The following is a 19,844-nucleotide window of genomic DNA, read 5'->3' as shown; positions in this document are numbered from 1 at the left end:
TTATTGTGTTGCAGATTTTGCTTTAGAGAATACTTGAACATGATGGGGTGTTCCTTTATACTTGAGATAACATCTTTAGTGCCAGACCATCTCAGTGGAAATCAAGAGAGCCCAAATACACAGATGAACCACTCAAACTGCCAATAAAATTTTATGAAAAACCCAGATGTGAAGCATTCCATTTACTCCAATGAATCCCTCTGTGATAAAAAAGAGCTTTCAAAACAAAACAGACCCTGAGCTTCCCTAGAACTTTGAAATCAGTGGGGTTATGCTAGCACATTCATAAGAAAATGCAACATCTTCTCCAAGTCCCTAGCATGTGGGATAGACAACTTTCCTACAGAAGACACTTAACCTGTGCTTACTTTTTAATCTAGGTTGCAGCAGGATCTTATAAAGGTAATATTTTTGATCAGGCCTTGTGCAACATAAAAGCCTCAGGTCAATCATGCCAGCTTTCCTATTTGCACTTTCTGGTGGGATTTCCAATTATTTATTGCCTGTGGCTATTCCCAATTTCTTTATGGGAACATTCACAGTCCACTAACACCCATCAAAGTAGGTGGGAACAATTAGGGGAGAACTGTGTGTTGTGTCCATGTTGCTCCTCCTTCCCAACTGCTCATCTCTCACTCTGTTTTAAGCTCTGCTGAAAATACTGCACACCTCTTCCACAGAAGCCTTTGGCTTGCTCCTCTAATTCTCATCTTCCATTGAAATAAAGCGTATTCTTGTAATCCTACGTACATTTATCCAGAGGCAAATCCTACTGTGTTTAAAGGGGACACATTCCAGCCAGGCAAAAGCACTTGGGGAGAGTATGGAGAAGGGCAGGTGAGGGGCATGGCCTGGAGAGAGGAGTGGCTTGGGAAGGAGACGTTGTATTGGAGGAGTCAGATAAATAGCCTGGAGGGCATAATTTGGCCCCTGGGGCTGAGGCGCCCCATCCCTCAGCAGCATTCTCTGAAAAATCATCATCATAGTCATAAAACAACATGCCCTGGTCTTGAAAAACCATAATGTCTACGGACAAATACAATACAAAATACTTTAACTGAAAATACAGAGTTGTAAGATGTGGCACAGGAGAAAATGCAATCTACTGCATTATCTCTATTTTGAAAGAGGCAGCCAACGAGGCACTTAGCGTGAAAGTATATACCAAACTTCTTCTTCTTCTTTTTAACCAAGTTGAAATGCAAGATACACAAACACAAGATAGGATTTCAAGCTGCATTCCAAGCACAGGAAACAAAACATTCCATAAAGCAGTGAGATGCTTTACAGTGCAGGCAATTCAGCCTAGACACTGTAAAAAGGAAACAATGGTTACTTTCACACTTTTCAGTAAAAGTCTTCAAATGGCCCAATAAGCTGGATCTAGAGCTGGGAGGCTATTTTGTTACAGGTGAATGATACAGACATGGGAAAACTTGAAATCAAGCGCGAGGTCAGGTAATTAGGTTCTATCTGCAATATTCACACTTGTATGCTACCTCTCCTCCCATTCCATCCATCATGCCTATGCTATCATTTCCTCAGGCTTCCACTCGTCATACTCGTTGAATGGCTTGCATAAATGGGTCCATCCAGCATTGTAACTTGAAGACCCTATGTACAGTAGCAAGTTACTATATCAGTAACAGGAATTACTGTGGTCCTGCTCCATTTGTGACAGTCTGTAGTAAGCGTTCATCATGAAATGTTTTTGTTGCTCTCTGAACCATTAACGATACAAAAATAAAAACAAATTAATCCTAAACGTATAACAGAGCAGACATCTCACTTGTTAAAGGGTGTGTCTTTAAAAGTGTAACCTGAGTTACGGATTTTGAGATGAGATTAATTTCATAAACACTTAGCTCAGTAATGTTTACCCTGATTGGCAGCAGCTCTCCAGGGCTTCAGGTTGGGGTCTCTCTCAGGTCTACCTGCAGGTAGCAGTAATGGAGCCCAGTATATTGTGCATGCAAAGCTGATGCTCTACCACTGAGCTTATTAGAAATGGTGATTAAAATAATTAAGCTTTACAATGCAGAATCCTCTTAAAGCTGTATTTTAACCTCAGGATCCACGAAAAATATATAAACAACTGAGAATACAACATGTTTTTAACTATCCAACTAAAACGTGAGTTTCCATAGGATAAACCAGAATATGAGCAAGAATTTGCCGTGGCTCATTTGATTGCAAATATGAGTTTTCTAGGATGTAATTAAGAACAGCATACCAAATGATATGGAAGTAAGTAGGAGATAATTTTAACACTCATTAGGCACCTAAGTGAGAAAGCAATGCATGGCAGTATTAAAACAGTATTATAAAGTCGAAAAGACTGCAGGAAAGAATGCAAACAGCATAATAAATACTTTGTGCAGGGTGGAAACTCCTATTATGAACTGTTAACACATTTAAGTTTTGATATATTTGTAACTGAGTACTCATATTGAAATAATGTTCTTCTGCTATCATATAAACAAAGACTGAGCCAAATATCCCTTCCTCTTTGGCAGGACTATTTGTTGCTTGTAAAAAAGGGCCTGCCCATGGAAGGGGACATTTAAGACCTTTTAGGAAGAAGTCCTAGCCTTTAATACTTATTTATTATTATGTATTTATTAAATTTGTACGCTACCTATACCTGTAGATCTCAGGGCAGTTCAGAATTTATAAATAAAAATGAAGCGGCCAAGGAATTTTCTTCCTTTTTCTATTTTAATATATAAAAAAGCTACCATTTTGCTGCCTACAAGAGCCCAGTGGGGTTCCCAACGAGAACAATGCCCCATGGGAACAATGACACTATGTCATGACTACAGACAGAACCTTTACTTTAAGCAGCACCTCAAGAGACAAATGGCAACCAGGCAGGGGGGATTTTCAGCAATAAATGGGTACAAGCCCTGTTCTGGATTCTGAGCCCATTCCGCATCAGTGTGTCATAGCTGATTTTTCTCCAAAATAAAAGCAGTCTGATTAAGCATGCATGTTTACATACATGACTAACATAATGTGTAGTTTGGGGGGGGAGTTACAGTATAAGCATCTGCCATGTCTTTAGGCTTAGGAAAATGTGCACTCATTTCAAACAAAATTAAGGAAGAAAACCAAAATGTCCTACCCTTTTTCTTGCTTTCTCTTCATATAAATCTTTTTTTTTAAGTACAAATGGTTTTTTTTGTGGGGAGGGGGCAGTAGAAACAAAGATAAAAATATACCAACTAGGCTGCGCCGCCATTCTTTCCATGTAATCTCTGGCCATATTGATAGCTTCCAGGTTCTCTGGATAAAGCAGGCAGAACATTGCTAGAGCACCCAAGTTGTTGCCGTAAATCTCATTCCATCGAGCACTGAAGTCTTTGGGATCCCAGGGAGGAAGGTACTCCAAAGGGTTTGACAGCATGGTCTGCACGGCCTCAGCCAACCGAGCCGAAATGTGTTGGTGTGAACTGGCGGCCTTGAATCGCAAATCCCGCATCTCTCCTCTGGAAAAGTAGAGCATTGGGTAGCTGTCGTAGTTGGCATTGACAAAAGGAACAACAGTGCTTGGGCTGTTATTGTTGCTGTAAACCAGTGCGAAGCAAACCACATGTATGAAAAACACACTAGGAGCCCCCCGTGTGTGAGTCCTCATTGTGGCATTAGAGCTCCAGGTCTCAGTGGCAGCCGGACCATCTTTGAAGGAGCCTGGATGGCAGGGGAGGGGACAAAGGGGGAGGGAACAAGAGTGATAGTTATGGTTAGCTTTGTGTAAAGCCTCTGAGTATTCAAAAACTGAAAACACATTTACAAGGTGCTCCATATCTCTCTATATCTCATTCAGATCCATGCAATGTCAAGTACAGTGGTGCCTCGCAAGACGAAAAGAATCCGTTCTGTGATTCTCTTCGTCTAGCGGTTTTTTCGTCTTGCGAAGCAAGCCCATTGATGGATTAGCAGATTAGCGCTATTAGCGGCTTTTAGCGGCTTATCAGCTTATCGGATCAGCTGATAAGCGGCTTAGCGGCTTAGAAAAAGGGGGGGAAAGGAAAAAACTCCCGCAGGAACTCGCAAGACATTTTCGTCTTGCGTAGCAAGCCCATAGGAGATTCGTTTTGCGAAGCACCTCCAAAACGGAAAACTCTTTCGTCTAGCGAGTTTTCCGTCTTGCGAGGCATTCGTCTTGCGGGGCACCACTGTATAACACCTTATATAATTATGCAGAATGCTCCACATGTGCCTAAATGCTAATTGCTGAATCTGAAATGCATGCAGTCTTTAAAAGTTCACAACTCTCAAGGAGAGGAACCTTAATAGGTGTGTGTGTGTGTGTGTGTGTGTGTGTTGGGGGGGGGAATAGCTCAGAGTAGGACAATCTGATGAGCCTGGAATGCTGAGCAGCCACTAGACTATGACAACTGCAGGCATAATGTACTCCTGACCCTTTACTCTATCAGTCACAGATTCAACAGAGCAGCAATATCTATATAAACAAAAGCCAATGTAGCAACAAAGAGAAATTCCCACAGCATTCCTGTAAAATCCACAACTACCCACTAACCATGTTGTTGCATACAAAAAAATTACCCTTCCCCCAGACCTACATGGAAGTTACCCATCAGTCCAGTACACATACATACCTTTCACACAACTAATGTTCTTGCAAACCACTTATCGAGGTTTTCTTACAATCAAGCAGTATATAAAATTTGTTAAATAAATAAATGAATATACTAAATGAATGAATGTACTTGGCAATGTGGGCATGGAGAAGGCCTGCATGGAGAACCAGTTATCCCAGCAAATTGCTCCACTTGTGAAACAAACAAATTCTATAATATGGTACAGCCCTTTGGATTGCCTGCACTTAAAGGGGAAGCTGCATTTGGCAGGGGAGGGGCATGCACAAGGATGAGCAGAATCAACAGCAGCAGTACGCTCACTACAGGCCTCATAGCAGCTGTGGGTAAAGGAAATGCAAGGGGGGGGGGAGAAGTATATTGGAACCCAAGCACTATCTTGGACAGATGTGAATGTGACCTCCATAAAGCACAGCTTGCCTTTTGTGGGCACTATACGCAACAACAACTTTGGGTGTAAAAAAACACAATAGTGATGCATTCCCTACCTCCCATCTTCATGTATGAGATCTTTGTTCCCCAGTGAGACTATTACTGCCTGTATAATTAGTTGGAATAATGGCCTTATCATGGCTGTGGTGACAGGATGGCAAAAGATTGGGGGGGGGGCATTAATCTTTATTAAGTATTACTTGCTATCCCACCACCTATGCAGGCATAGTGTTGTAACATTGGCAGGGGTAAAATCAATATTTGATGAAGCATATTATTCTAACAAAGACTTGCATCTGTCTCTAGTTACTAACTTCATCTTTCACCCCCTGTACTTGCAAAGGCTTCACAATTTCAATTCAAACATAAATACCGCATTGGGTTGAATATAAGCCTCACTTTTTTCCAAATTCTGACCATGAAAAGTGAAAGTGCGGCTTAAATTTGCGACCTTACAAAAATGGGCTTTAACGATATCGCTGCTGAAACAGACATACGGTAAAATGGAACATTTGCCATTTACGGGTGTGAGTGCCTGTGGAATTTTAAGGGAGCGGCTTATATTGGGGTATTGTCTTTTCTCTCCCCCCCCCCCCGGAATTTTAATGTTGTGGCTTATACTGCATTTGGGTGTGGCTTATATTCGGGCCAATACGGTATATATTTTTATGGGCATAGCATTCTCATGCTGCAGGACTTGAATCCTCTCCTCCTCCTCACCTGTAACGGGAAAAGGATGGGAGAGTCCAAGAGGACAGGGCTCCTGCACCTTTAATAGGTAGATGAGGGAATTTCAGCATGAGTGGCTTCCATAACTGCTAAATTTCCCTCTTTCATATGCAGCTGCAAGAACCCTCTCCTCCTTTGCATCTGGCCACCCTACCCAGAAGGTTCAGATATACAGAAAGGTCTAATTTATTAGGCATCATTAAATACTGGGCTATTAAAAAGTCTTTTCAACAATCAAGACAATTAATATAAGTAGTTTCTTACTGTACTTGCACAAAGGGGAGGAGGGAGAGGGAGGGAGGGAGGGAGGGAGGGAGAGGGAGGGAGGGAGGGAGGGAGGGAGAGAGAGAGAGAGAGAGAGAGAGAGATCATGTTAACATCAGCCAAGCCAAGGCTGTGTATGTCGGATTGGCTGACGTTCACAGCTGTGGAGTAAAGGATTTGGAATGTGGGAGGCTTGTACAGGAGTCATTAGAACTGTGTATAAAGCCTCTAGCTGTGACACGTCTTCATTAAGAGGAGAGGGGAAAACAGCAGAGTAGATCCTGGAAATGTATTTGAAATAGCTGGCCTTTAGGGCATGTGTTTTTTTTCCTATTAGCTTAAAAGAACCCTTCGATTTCACATGTGCAGATTTACAGCCTGTCACTTTAAAAGTTGAATGCAAAGTAAAAATGTATATTTTCCCAACTACCCGCCTGTTTAAAAAGGGATTAAAAAAATAAAAATGGCACACTCTGTGAAAGTAAAAAACAAAACAAGACTGTTTAACCATGGCTATTTCTCTTTCCTCCCATCAAAATTACCTACCGACTCAACACAGGTCTTAGACAAAACAGGCTAGGATTCCCCAGAGGAAAGCCAGAGAATTCCTGAAATTCTCAAGAGGGGAAAGGTTAGAGAAAGCAAGACCAAGAGAGATGGATTTATGTAAATAATGAACAGTAGTTTTCAATTATTAAAACCAGAAGTAAGCCGAGGGCAAGGGGAGAAAAATGACATCCAAAACCTACTGCACAATGATGTTTTTCCTGAGCGAAAGCCATTTCATAAGATTCAGAAAGGGGAAAACATGTTAGAAGTTAAAATAAACAGAAGCCACACACCGAGATCAAGTTTTCCAAACCATAGGTTCCCAAAATTAGACTAATAAATTAATGTTTGGGGACAGGAGTAATGATTCAAGTGGGAACTTTACACACAAAAAAGTCAATGGACTGCTTATAAATTTATTTGCTGGCTTGTGGAGCTGTTGAACATAATCCTAAGAGCTTGAACCTGCGAGAATAGTTGTGTTATTTGGCTGCTGGGCTGAAAGGTTCCCTCCTTGTATTTTGGCATAAATTAAATACTACGGTAGGTGGGGCAAACTCTCTCTCTTTATTACTGGCACAGTATTGTATCAACACTTAAGTAGAACAGGCTGTATCAATGCCACACAAAAGTATCTGCTCTCTAGTCACATCATTCTCTACCCCTGCAAAAAAAGCTGAGTTATTCCATCCACAGCAGTGAAAGAGGTGAATTTGAATCCTAAGCTGCATCAAGAGGAACACTTTCCCACTCCAACTGCAATTGGTGGAATCCCTGTCCTGAATCCTGTGGGCCACTATTGTTCAATGTATTAGTTGGTGCTTTGGACTTTGGGAAATGAGAGGATTGTGCCTTTATCATTAGGCACATTATTAGGCCATGCCTACAAGAATGAACTCAATATTAATTCCAAGCTTTCCATTCCACTTCCACTCTGTGTTGGCCTTCTTCAACCAGGTTCCCTTCAGAAAGGTTGCTCTAAACGCAGTATGCCTCCAAAGGTAGAACAATGCTGAGTTACCCACAGTCTTCTACAGATAACAGATTCCTTCACACACATACACAGTATAAGACAGACAGACAAAAGGAGATGAAACACAGCAACTGTTGTTCCCTTGTACTGTACGAACAATTCAGACACAAACTACTCAAAGGAGTTTGCAAAATATTTCCAGTTTCAGGCTTTTGAGGAAATCCTAGTTAGTCATTTATTTAGGTACTGTATGTTACATTCTGCCACTGAACTGAATTACGTCAGAGGTTTTCAACCTTTTTGAGTCCTCAGCTCCCTTGAACAACTACATTCTTTCTGCGGCACCCCTGTGAGGCTCAGGAGCCCAGTTATGTTACCCCTTGCCTGCAGAGCTCGCAGCGCAGAGCTCGCAGCTTCTCATCCTCCCTTATGGAGTGTTCCGTCAGCCTCCTCTCCTCTCCCTTCTCATTGGGAGTCCTCTGAGCAGCCGCAGCTGCTGCCCCTGATCTCTGAGCTGCCCCCTGCTCTGCCCCTAAAAGAGGTGCCTCCTCACACTGCCCTACAGGGACCTGGGAAGCACCGCCTGGCCAGCCCCAGAGGCACCATTCGCCTGGGGAGCTGGTAGCTGCAACCAACAGCTGTGCAAGCCTTTGGGAGGCAGAGACGCAAGAGGGTATCACAGAGGGAAGGAGGGAAGGAAAGAGGGACAGAGGCCAGTGTTGCCCTCAGCACTCCTGATTATCATTCAAGGCACCCCTGGGTGCCATGGCACACTGGTTGAAAACCACTGAATTACTTGACTGCTTAAGTTCCCTTCTCTTACAAACATTTGGGGGAAATAGCTTTGTCCTACCCCACAATATGGACCAGTTGCACAGTCACGTGATGAGCAATGAAGCAATCAATAAAATTGTCTTGAGAAGCAGTAATGCCAAGCATCCTGCTGTGCTGGAGGGGGGTTGGAAAAGGCAGAGTCCCCTGCTCAGCTCTGCTGACTTCTGCCATGGGGAGAGCTCTGCCATTGATGGGGAAGCTCCACAGGTGAAGCATGCAACAAGGTACTTATTAAGAGAGTGGGTGAGTGGAAGCTGCTGCTGGTGGCGGTGGCAGCCGCTATGCCATTCTCACCAAGCCCCACTGCTGATAGTCAAGAGGTGGATTGCCTCCTAAGAAAACCGTATGCAGAGATTTTCAGTCACAATGCAGAACACTACTTTTTGCATATTATTTAGCATACTTGATAAGAACACAAACATATGCTTTTAGAACCAGGCAGAAATATTTTCTTTGACAAAAAATCTTTTCAATGTATTATTATAATCAACAAAGCAGCAAGATCCAAATATAACTTTCAAAAACTAAAAGCTGATTTCCATCCTCCAGAATCAACCTGAATTTAAGTGTGGCTAAAAAACCGCAGCTCCTATTTAAAGAAATATTGTCTATATTTCTTTTTTTCTTACTTTGTAATAAAAAGTAACTGTCTGTTTCAACAACAGGAAAGTGTAGAATGGTGAACTGCAGAGCCAATGTGACCAAAGAGTATTGTTCATTGTTAGTGCTCTATATATGTAATTAAAGCTGCTATACTCAGTAGGACTTCTGAGTAGCCATATACAGGATTGTGCTGTAAAATACACAGGCAGTGTGAAACTTTCTATGGTCTGAAATGACTGCTTCAAGTGAAGATGTGATAATGGGTGCTCCTAAATCCAGTTCTGTCACTGGAGGTGCAGGTGTCCTCATTGGCTAGGAACACATTTTACTAGCTTCATCTGCTACGACAGCTATGGCCATTCCTGGATTGTGATAGCTTGAACACAGTTATTTATGCATCAGTAACCTCAAGGATGGATTACTGCAATGTGGGGCTACCCTTGAACTTTGTTTGGAGGTGCAGAACAGGGTGCTATGCTGCTTGTGGGGTCAAATTACCAGCAGCATATTACATCTTGTTTGCATCATTTGCATAGTCTTCCAATCTGCTACCAGGCAAAGTTCAGGTACTGATAACGCCAATGTTGCAGGTTCAATCCCTGCATGGGGCAGCTGCATATTCCTACATTTCAGGGGTTTGGAATAGATCCCTTCCAGTTCTACAGTTCTATGATTCTATATGCTACAAAATAACCTCAGGACTTTATAACTTAGATTCTCAGTAGGTCACTGAGTTGTACAGGAGTTTCTCCTTAAAGTCCCCAAAATAACCATAGTAACTCAAAGCAGGGTTTCAGCACTGTCACTGTGACTGCTTCTATTTTGTAAACATCATCCCTGTCAAGATATAACAGGAGCTCACTATCTATACTTTCTGGAAACAAATGAAGAAACTTTTGGTTTCAACAAGCTTTTCCCACTGGCTGGAAAAGGTCTTTGCCTATCTTCAGTTGTTTGTTATACAGTTTTAAAATCTGTTTTTACAGCATGTTTGCAAATCACCTTGAGACAAATGTAAAAGGCAATCCATATAGAAATAATCTACTTCTCACAAGACATGAAAATCCAAATCACCCAGAATCATGGTAGAAAGACAAATGTTTTCTAACTAGGCATCCAGGAACACTCTGCATTGCTACTTAGTCTATGCTGCTGTTTTGTATCTTCCTAAAACAACAAAATCTGTTTTGTATCTTCCCAAAACAACAAAAGAATCATGCTACAATTGTTACTAAGAAAAGATCACAATGAAGTTTTCTGTTGTTAGCAGAAACGGGTTAATGATAAACTGCCATTCCAATACAGTATTAATTCTTTTTAATAGTACGGACAGAGTAGCCATGAATAGGTAAATGCTATGCATTCATGTATTATATCTTACCCCTGAAGTCAGTGTCTGCCTGCTGCCATCACACACCTGTCCTAGATTCTTGGCTACCCTTTACTATCCATCACACACGCGGTTGCAAGTACAAATCAGGGATATATTTGGCACAATTAATACGTTGAAAGAAGTATCTCAACCTGGCAACTAGCAACCAACTCAATGTGGTGTGTGGGGAGGTGAAGCCCCATTACACCAGCGTAAGTCCTTCAGGCTTCTGCTAGCAGGATCTCTTAATGGAATCTGGTGCATTATGTTTCTTTCTCCTTTACAAAATGTACTCATAAGCACTTCTCAGCAAGTCTGTGTCAAGGGGTTTCCCACATTCCCTGAGCCACCCCCTCCTTGCTATGAAATTACACCCAAGACTGTCTACAGAAAATCACTTAAGATTGTTTTATTACTTTAATTGTTAAAGACATTCCTTTGATCATGTGGAGTGATGCCATTTGCTTCAAGTATTGTGACCAATCCCTAATTTCAGAGCAACAGGCCCTGTGACCTTTAAATGTAAATATGAATTTTCTAATAGTATTTTAAACACTGAAAACTCTTTTTCATTGATAATACCTGACATCCAATGTTAGCCATGTTCAGAGCAGATTCACTGAAAACAATTAACTTCAGCAACTTATATTCATTGCTTTCAGTGGCATAACTCATCAAGTATGACTTAGTTTTTTTAGGCCCTCCCTATATCTTGTATTATTCTGCATCTAGATTTGTTACGGAAGAAGTGCAAATGAAACAGTAACATTTTACTGAAAACAATAATACAGAATAAGTGGTTAAAGCAAATAATACTCCATCATTATAAAAGTGATTTACCAATTCAGTGACAGACTGTAACAGAAGTGCTTTTAGTCAGTTCTGTTAAGTTAGACTGAACCATATTTCAGTGTGATCATCCAATAATATTTTAAAAGCATTAACAATAAGCTTTTTTTATTGCTGATATCAACTTACAAAAATGCAAAAATAAAAAACCACCCAAAACTATGTTGCTATGTAGTTGGTCATAAATTATGTTGAAATTTTCCTCAATAAATTGCTTTTGGATGTTTCCCTCCCCTCCTCAACTGTTTAAACAGATCTTTGCAGGCATATATTTTTCAGTTTTCCAGTTTACGATTATGACAATAGCAGCTGCAAGTTCTCTACATACCAATAGATCACAAGTTCAAGAAGGTCACTCCTTATTCTTTCTCTAGAAAAGTGTCAGCTGCAGATTTCAATATGGAACAGTACTCAAAAGTCATTGATTAAGCCAAATGGAATTTTGAGAAGCCAAGAAACAGGAAAAGAACAATTCTATCCTTGGGTTACGCCTGCTGAGTCATATAGGATTGGTCCTAAATCACAGCACAAGCACAATTATTCAAAGGAAACATTATGCTGGGGTAGCAATGAATTTGTGCCAGCCTTACTACAAGAGACCACCACCAGCTTAATTGATACTCTAACAGAACTCCAGCATGACAAGGAGAAAAACTGGTCAGAGTTGAGAAAATAGCAGGAGAGAAGTGGAATTTAATTAGAATCCTATGATCACTTAGGGGTCAGTTCAAGTCCCAACTATGATGTAAAGCTATACCTTCAGAAGACATGGGGATCATTAATAACATCCACCTACAAAACTCTCATAAAGAGAAACACAGCCGCTGACACCACCCTAGTCTCTCACTCTAGGCTTGCTTTTTATGGTGGCTGGAGCTTCCTCAGGCTGCCACAGCTGTGCTCCATTAAGCAGGCAGCGACACTCTTCATTCTCCACATATAGTTCCAGGTGCAGTAGGTTGGGTGAGTTTCCCAAGCGGCCTCAAGGATGAAAAAAGACAACCCTCCATGCATTGCTCTTTCTCCAGCTGCTTTGAAGTAAACAAATGCACCCATATAACTGCCACCTTGCATCTCTCTCTGCCATCATCGTTCCGATGGAGAATATCATTTTGCCAAACTCTACAGGCGATTGTGGTACAACATCAGAGATCTTATATATCAAGACATGCTGCATGACACTGTCTCAGTCTGATCCCAATCTAGAGAAATCCAAGTTAATGAAATAATAATAATAATAATAATAATTATTATTATTATTATTATTATTATTATTATTATTATTATTATTATTATTAATACCCCGCCCATCTGGCTGGGTTTCCTCAGCCACTCTGGGCTGCTTCCAACAGAATATTAAAATACAGTAGTCTATTAAACATTAAAAGCTTCCCTAAACAGGACTGCCTTCAGATGTCTTCTAAAAGTCTAGTAGTTGTTTTTCTCTTTGACATCTGGTGGGAGGGCGTTCCACAGGGCGGGTGCCACTACCAAGAAGGCCCTCTGCCTAGTTCCCTGTAACTTGGCTTCTCGTAGCAAGGGAACCGCCAGAAGGCCCTCGGCACTGGACCTCATTGTCTGGGCAGAACAATGGGGGTGGAGACGCTCCTTCAGGTATACTGGACCGAGGCCGTTTAGGGCTTTAAAGGTCAGCACCAACACTTTGAATTGTGCTTGGAACCGTACTGGGAGCCAATGTAGGTCTTTCAAGACTGGTGTTATGTGGTCTCGGTGGCCGCTCCCAGTCACCAGTCTAGCTGCCGCATTCTGGATTAGTTGTAGTTTCCTGGTCACCTTCAAAGGTAGCGCCACATAGAGCACATTGCAGTAGTCCAGGCGAGAGATAACTAGAGCACGCACCACTCTGGCGAGACAGTCTGCGGGCAGGCGTACCAGATGGAGTTGATAAACAGCTGCCCTGGACACAGAATTGACCTGAGCCTCCATGGACAGCTGTGAGTCCAAAATGACTCCCAGGCTGTGTATCTGGTCCTTCAGGGGCACAGTTACCTCATTCAGAACTAGGGAGTCCTCCACACCTGCCCGCCTCCTGTTCCCCAAAAGCAATACGTCTGTCTTGTCAAAATTCAACCTCAATCTGTTGATTGTGCAAAGGGATTATTTTGTGATCATGCAATATAATTAAAGTAGATGAAAGGCTGGTGAATAACACTTGTCTTAGAGGTAACCTGCCACTGAATCCTGAACATTAACACCACCATCACCAATAATAATAATAATAATAATAATAATTTATTTATGCCCTGCCCATTTATGCCCACTCTAGTAACTAGTAACAGCAGCTTCACTGCTACAGCTGAGGAGGAAAAGGCAGGACATTCCTGCAGGGAAAGAGGTTCATGAGGGTAGAGGAAAACTTGCCTGTAGAGTGTGACGCTTGCACATCCTTTATCCTCCTCCACACACAGGTGTGTAAAAGAGAATGTAAGCATTTGTGGCCACAGATTGTGCACTAAACTAAGAACTCTGAACTAGTAGAAGTTTCTACCACACAGAAGATACAGGGATGGTTATACAGCATTTACTAGGGGTGTCCCTGATTCCCCAAAGCCCCCACAATGCACCAATGAATGCAATGAGGAGAGGTGGTATAAAAAAAAACAAAATAATCAATCATCCTTGACTTCTGTCAACTTGATGCTTTTTACACAATGGCTCAGAAACAAAGGAATGGCTAAAACAGCCATACTTAACCCAAGAGATATCCAGCACACTAAGTTTTGGTTACATAATTTGAAGTTTATTTCTTGAGAAAGTCATCTTATTCTAAGATATATTCCCAATCCAAAGGCTTGTCTACTTGAACATTTACAGAGGCTGAATTTAAATGGAGACATATTTCTCAAAATAGTTTCTCTAGTTTGGAAATCATTAACAAGTTTTAATTCCTCTGGCTATATTCAGACATAAAGATTTGCCTTTGCTCTGAATTCCTAAACTGTTGGCAGAGAAGAGCTATCATCAATGAGAGTGTCAAGGAGTTGTAGTCCTCAGTTCTTGATGCAGCAGGTTTGAGAACAGGGCTAAACTAAGTGATGCTTCAGCTCAGGATTTGTAGCAGAAGCCTTCAGAAGCCTAATTGCTTCACTTCACACCTGATCACTACCAGGCTTTAAAAAAGGTAAAGGGACCCCTGACAGTTAAGTCCTGTCACGAAGGACTCTGGGGTTGCTGTGCTCATCTCGCTTTACTGGCCGAGGGACCCAACGTTTGTCTGCAGACAGTTTTTCCGGGTCATGTGGCCAGCATGACTAAGCCACTTCTGGAGAAACCAGAGCAGCACACGGAAACGCCGTTTACCTTCCCACCAGAGCAGTACCTATTTATATACTTGCACTTTGATGTGCTTTCAAACTGCTAGGTTGGCAGGAGCTGGGACTGAGCAATGGGAGCTCACCCCGTTGCGGGGATTCGAACTGCTGACCTTCCGATCAGCAAGTCCTAGGCTCAGTGGTTTAGACAATGTGGCATATGGTACTCCAAGGACTTCAGTAGGTATTGCTTGAGGGTGAATTATGGATATTATATTTTAATATATTTTATCACAAATTAAATGCATGCTTTATCTCAATATGCACTAAGTATACATTTTGGTATTTTTTTTTAAGCTGAGAACTGTATTGCAAATTTTAAAGTGTGAAATCTGAATGATAAATGGGCCCATACCTATTTATTTGCTTGTGGGATGAGTTAGTAGATTGAATTGCTTAAAAATACAGTTTGTTCCAAATGTGCACAGAAGATGGGGAACCAAATGCAGGAATCCAACAAGTGTCTGTTGAACTCGTGTAGGTAGAAGTTGAACTGTGGCATGCGCTGCAAGAAAAGCAGGGGGGAACCATTTGTGAAAAATGGAGAAGATGCCGAGATCAGGTTCTCTTTCATAGTGAAACCAACTGTTGTTTGGCTTTTACAGTAAAAAGCAGTGGAGGGATGTGATATAGTGTGTTGTCAGTTCATCTTACAGTGTGAAGAGTTTCTCTAGTGAATGTGAGCACACGCTGACATAATGGCTTCTTATGAATGTGAAAGCTCTTAGGCGTACATGAAGCTTATACGCACGCATAATCTTGGTGCTCTTTTACGTGGGACTTCTCTACACTCGCGAAGTATTCACTAGTGGAACTTTGTATTGGGACAATGAGAGCTATCCAGAGAACCTTAGGTACACCAAAATATAACTTAAGAGTCCAGCCCTGTGAAACGTACTCAAAACAACCTTCAGCGAGTTGTTTCTTTCCAGTTAGCAAGCCTGGGATTGCAATCCTGCACATTAACTACACCCATGGCAAATAGAAAACAAAATCAAACGTTTATGCATTACTGTTTCTAATAACTCTTATAATTTCCTTACACATACAGATGCTGAAAGTTGACCACACTCCTGAAAAGTATAAGTTCAGATATCTAAGACTCAATGATTTAAAACAACAGAGGAGAGATCAAGCTCCATCTACCTGTCAAAGGCGATACTACAAACCTTGACATTGTTAGGAACAGATCCGAGATGATGAATAGCTGCCCTGTTTGTGCATGCCTTTATCACCAGGGTTCCCTCCTTCTCTGAGCCTTTTCCTGTAGTATTCATGCCAACTTGGAGAATGGTAAACAGTGCAAGAATCTGAAGAACTGAATTGCTTCGTTCTGCCTAGCTGTCTCAAAATATTAATGGTGCCTGGGAAAGAAATGTTTATCTGCATTTCTTTCATAACTATTTTTGATAGACATATTCTTTGTTTTATCTGCTGACAAATGCAGTAAAAGGTAATGCTGAGCTTATGACCTCAAACTGCTCTGATAAGAAAACCTGTGAAGACAATATTTTGACTTGAGTGCAGAGTTAGCTCAGGGCATTACACAATGATGCCTACATTCCAAAGAACGATATGTTATATGTTGCACAATCCTATTCATGTTTTCTTGGAAATATGACCTACTGTGCCAATGGGGCTTACTTCAAAGTAAGTGTATTTAGGACTGACACCGTAAGATATGAATGCTCCAGCACCTACTATTATGTAGTCCTGCCGTCAAAGGAATGGCATGTTTCACTATGATGTTACAAACTTCTTTGATAATTGAACTCTAGCTCTGCTTTGCTTCTTCTTCTATACACACACACACACACACACAAACAAACAGATAAACACAAATATTTCACATACAATACTAACACCAATTACAAACATTAAAACACCCTTGTGACTTTCCTCCACCAACATTTGTAGTATTATTGTATTTCACATTGCAATTTACTGTATATCTTTGTTTCTTAATTCTCTTAACTTACTATCGTTTATTCTTATTCGACTTTACAAGCATTAATCCAAACATATTATTTTTTGTGCAGTGTTTGGAGATATAATCTTCAAACTATTTCCATTGTAGTCTTAATTTCTTATTTGATCGATACCTTATTACTGCAGTTAGTTTTGCCAGTTCTGCTTTGCTTCTTTACTTTGTAATGTTAACCACATCTTGTATTCTTTGAGCTCACCAACCAACTTTGATTTTGAAAGATAGCGGAAGCAAGAGTTTGCAAGTCATGTTACTGCAACAATATTTAAAAGAGTAGTCCCATATTTCTGGGAGGTTTTTTTGCCTCCATATCTTTGCCCTAAGCAAGCAAAGCAATTGCCACATATACAAGGCAGTGATTTTTGATGATATTACTTTCACACTGCCTTGTCAGTTTCCTTTGTTATTAAAATATGATTAAGTGCTCCAGTGAGAGAAACTGAGATGCACGTTTGCCTTTATTTCATGTGTGTACAATGCATACATCAGACCCAAAACGTATGTGGGGGTTACGTTCCAGGGATAGCGCATAAAGCCAAAATCACATATAGTGAAAACACATTGGGTGCAATGGTAGGTGAGATTGCCAAAGTCTTTTTTCTCTGTACACCTACCCAGTTTCCATTTTTTAAAAAAATTATTGTTGCCAAGCACGTAAAGCTGACAGCGAACAAGTTAAATGCATGTAAGTTACTACTGTACTTTGGCAGACAAAGCTATTACCAGGAAAGCACAGCAGCAGCGCTCCTTTATTTTTTGCTCCATTTGCAATGTATTCATCCTTTCCCTTCTTGTCCCTTTTTCCTCCTCAGTACCTCTGGAAACCAAAGCTGTTGCAATGGAATCCATTGTGAAAGAGTCAGAGACACGGTGGAACATTTTTCTAACTTTTGAAGTGTGGCACCTTCAAAAAGGGGTCAAAGAGAAACTACAGAAGATTGGTGTGAAGCCATGGAAGGGTTATTTAGTATAAGAGTGTGGGCTCAAATTCACTTAACAAATATTAGTTTTCACCCCTCAGAGAGTCTCACCTGCCTTTTGTTTATGCAGTCAGCATGGTTAAAGGCTGCCAGACTATGGGTTCTTCCCGTTAACTTTTCAATGTATGCATCTCCATGCAAGATAATGTGGTCAGTTTTGTATTTGTGGCTTTGATTATAACAGTTATAGAAGTAGAATGGCACTCATTCCAGAATGTAGTTCAGAATAACAGAGGGTAAGCACTCTAAGCAGGGTAGACCTGCTGGGTATCTCCAAAGGGGCTGACATCGCTAGGTCACTGGCTCACACCTTTCCATAGTCAGATAAAGCAAATTCTGACTCACTGATGCTGCAATTCCATACATAAAGGTAAAGGGACCCCTGACCATTAGGTCCAGTTGTGACTGACTCTGGGGTTACTTGTTCCCAATGAAACATGGAAAGGATTAGGCTGAACTGGTGTTCAGTCTAATGCAAGTGCATAATCTTGACTAGATCGAAACTGGACATTTAACCATTTTCTGTGTTCTGCCCCACCTTAACAACATTTGCATGTGGAAGTGCAAGAAGATCAAAGGTACATTTCAGCGTAATGTGTGGAAATGGTCTAAGGCTGCAATCTGATGGGTGGAAACGGTCTGAGACGAAACATGCTTACCAGGGAGTAATTCCCATTCACCTCAGTGAGATTTACTCCTGAGCACAAGTTTGTTCTGTAGAAGTCTATGGCTGGCTGTAACATTACAGAGCAATCCTGCCTTTAGTGGCTGTTTCACTGCTGGGCAGGCAGGAGTTATCCCTTTGATTCTTCACTCAAAAGTCATGCCTGCCAAACAGACTCCCAAGAACAAAAACAAGAGCAAGGCCAAGGCCTAAAACCTTAGGCCTTCTCAGAACTTCTTCAACTTCACAAGAAGCTGCTAGCCCTTGCTCTTGTTTTTTGTTCTTGGGAGTCTGTTGCTCTTGGCATGACACTTGGCGAGAGCGAAGAATGAAAAGGTGAACTAGCAACGGAAAAACTCCCAAGTGCCTATACGACTGCTGTGTAAATCCTGCTCAGACTGCTGGCATTTCACATTTGAGGGTGAAGCAGAGGGCTTGCTTTTGTGGAGATCAGAGGGAGATGAGTTCAGCTTACATACTGATGGAGAGGCACAGCAAAACACACATCTCTGAGCCTCAGCATCAGCCGCAACACGCACAAACTCACCCACCCAGACCCGGCCCCAGTCCTTTAAGCCTAAAGGGATGAGCAATTTGGTCCCTTCGATTTTCTGTGAGAGGGGAGAAGCCTCCAAGTAGAGCGGATCTTCCTCTCATCGAAGTCCACCCCCAGCCTAATTGCAGACATGCTTACTCCTAATGACTTTCGTGGAGCTTCCTTTCAACTCATCTCCCCAAGCCAGGATGCTCCTGAAGTTCTGGCGCTTTCCTACCCTGGGGCTTCATTGTCTGCGCCTAAGTTCAGGAGGGAAAGTTGCACCCAAGGGCGCCACCCCCCATTTCCGCCCCCCCCCGCCCCCGCTCATCGAACCACTGGCTTTGCCTCAGCTGTCAAAATACATTGCCTCTGGGCATCTGCAGAGCGCGCTGGCCTCGCCCTCCGCGCATTTCACTGCCCTCCAAACCCAGCAGCGCCCCCAAACCCCGAGCAGGGCCGAGGAAAGTTCCCCAGCTACGAGGATGCCCGGCCGGCCATTTCTGCCGTCGGGGGTGGGGGTGGGGGTTTCTCCAGAGCTTACCTCTCCCCCAGCTGCCCGTTGCGTAGACCCTCTCACTCCATGGCGGAGGCAGGAGGTCGACCCCCGCGCTCTGGACCCGGCCGCCTCCGCGCCTCCTAGCGCTGCCTCCCGGAGTCAAGCGCTCATTCCGGGCGGGCGAAGAAGCGAAGTCGTGGCCCCTCCGCGGGCGCGGTGGATGCTCGCTCGGGCGGGTGGCGGGACGGACGGAAGACCACGGGGCCGCGCGGAGCGGCAAAAGGGCTTTTGCAGGCGCCTCGGCTCCGCCAGAGGGAGGAGACCGCAACGTCACCGGAGAAGGGGGAAAGGGGCGAGGAGCCCCTTAGTCCCACCTCCCGCCCGGAGCCCTTTCTCTGCTGCTGCTTCTGCAGTTGTTGCTCTTCTTTTGCAGTTGAGGCGTCGCCCGCGCGCTTCCAACTCCTTTGAAGTTGTTTTCCCTCCAAAAGAGCAAGCGCCCCCCGGGCAGGCTTCTCTGGGTGACTGAGGCCGTGCAGCGCCTCATTTAGTCGGCCCCTGAGGGGACGGCTGGATTTGTCCCCCTCCTCACCCCGCGCTGCCTTGCAGAGAGGAAAAAAGCT

The 19,844-nt window shown here is 42.6% G+C and overlaps 1 protein-coding gene across 3 annotated transcripts in view; it reads right to left on the bottom strand.

Annotated features, from left to right (window-relative positions):
* The window catches only part of LOC310704403 (dermatan-sulfate epimerase), a 145,652-nt gene that overhangs the window by 16,273 nt on the left and 109,535 nt on the right, over positions 1–19,844 (bottom strand). Inside the window, exons 1-2 of one of the 3 annotated variants that reach the window (XM_083497778.1) lie at positions 19,270–19,823; positions 3,222–3,690 (exon numbers count right to left, since the gene is read on the bottom strand). In XM_083497778.1, coding sequence (XP_083353904.1) covers positions 3,222–3,637 — 416 coding nt within the window. In that variant the 5' untranslated portion in view covers positions 3,638–3,690; positions 19,270–19,823. Of the gene's footprint in view, positions 1–3,221; positions 3,691–19,269; positions 19,824–19,844 lie in introns of those variants that run through there. The other 2 variants (XM_083497779.1, XM_083497780.1) reach the window with 2 other exon arrangements.

This window comes from Podarcis liolepis (genome assembly GCF_965112155.1).
Source record: "Podarcis liolepis genome assembly, chromosome: 3".
NCBI lineage: Eukaryota > Metazoa > Chordata > Lepidosauria > Squamata > Lacertidae > Podarcis > Podarcis liolepis.
The sequence above is the reverse complement of the archived record's forward strand: the minus strand, read 5'-3'. Positions and strand labels throughout refer to the sequence as shown.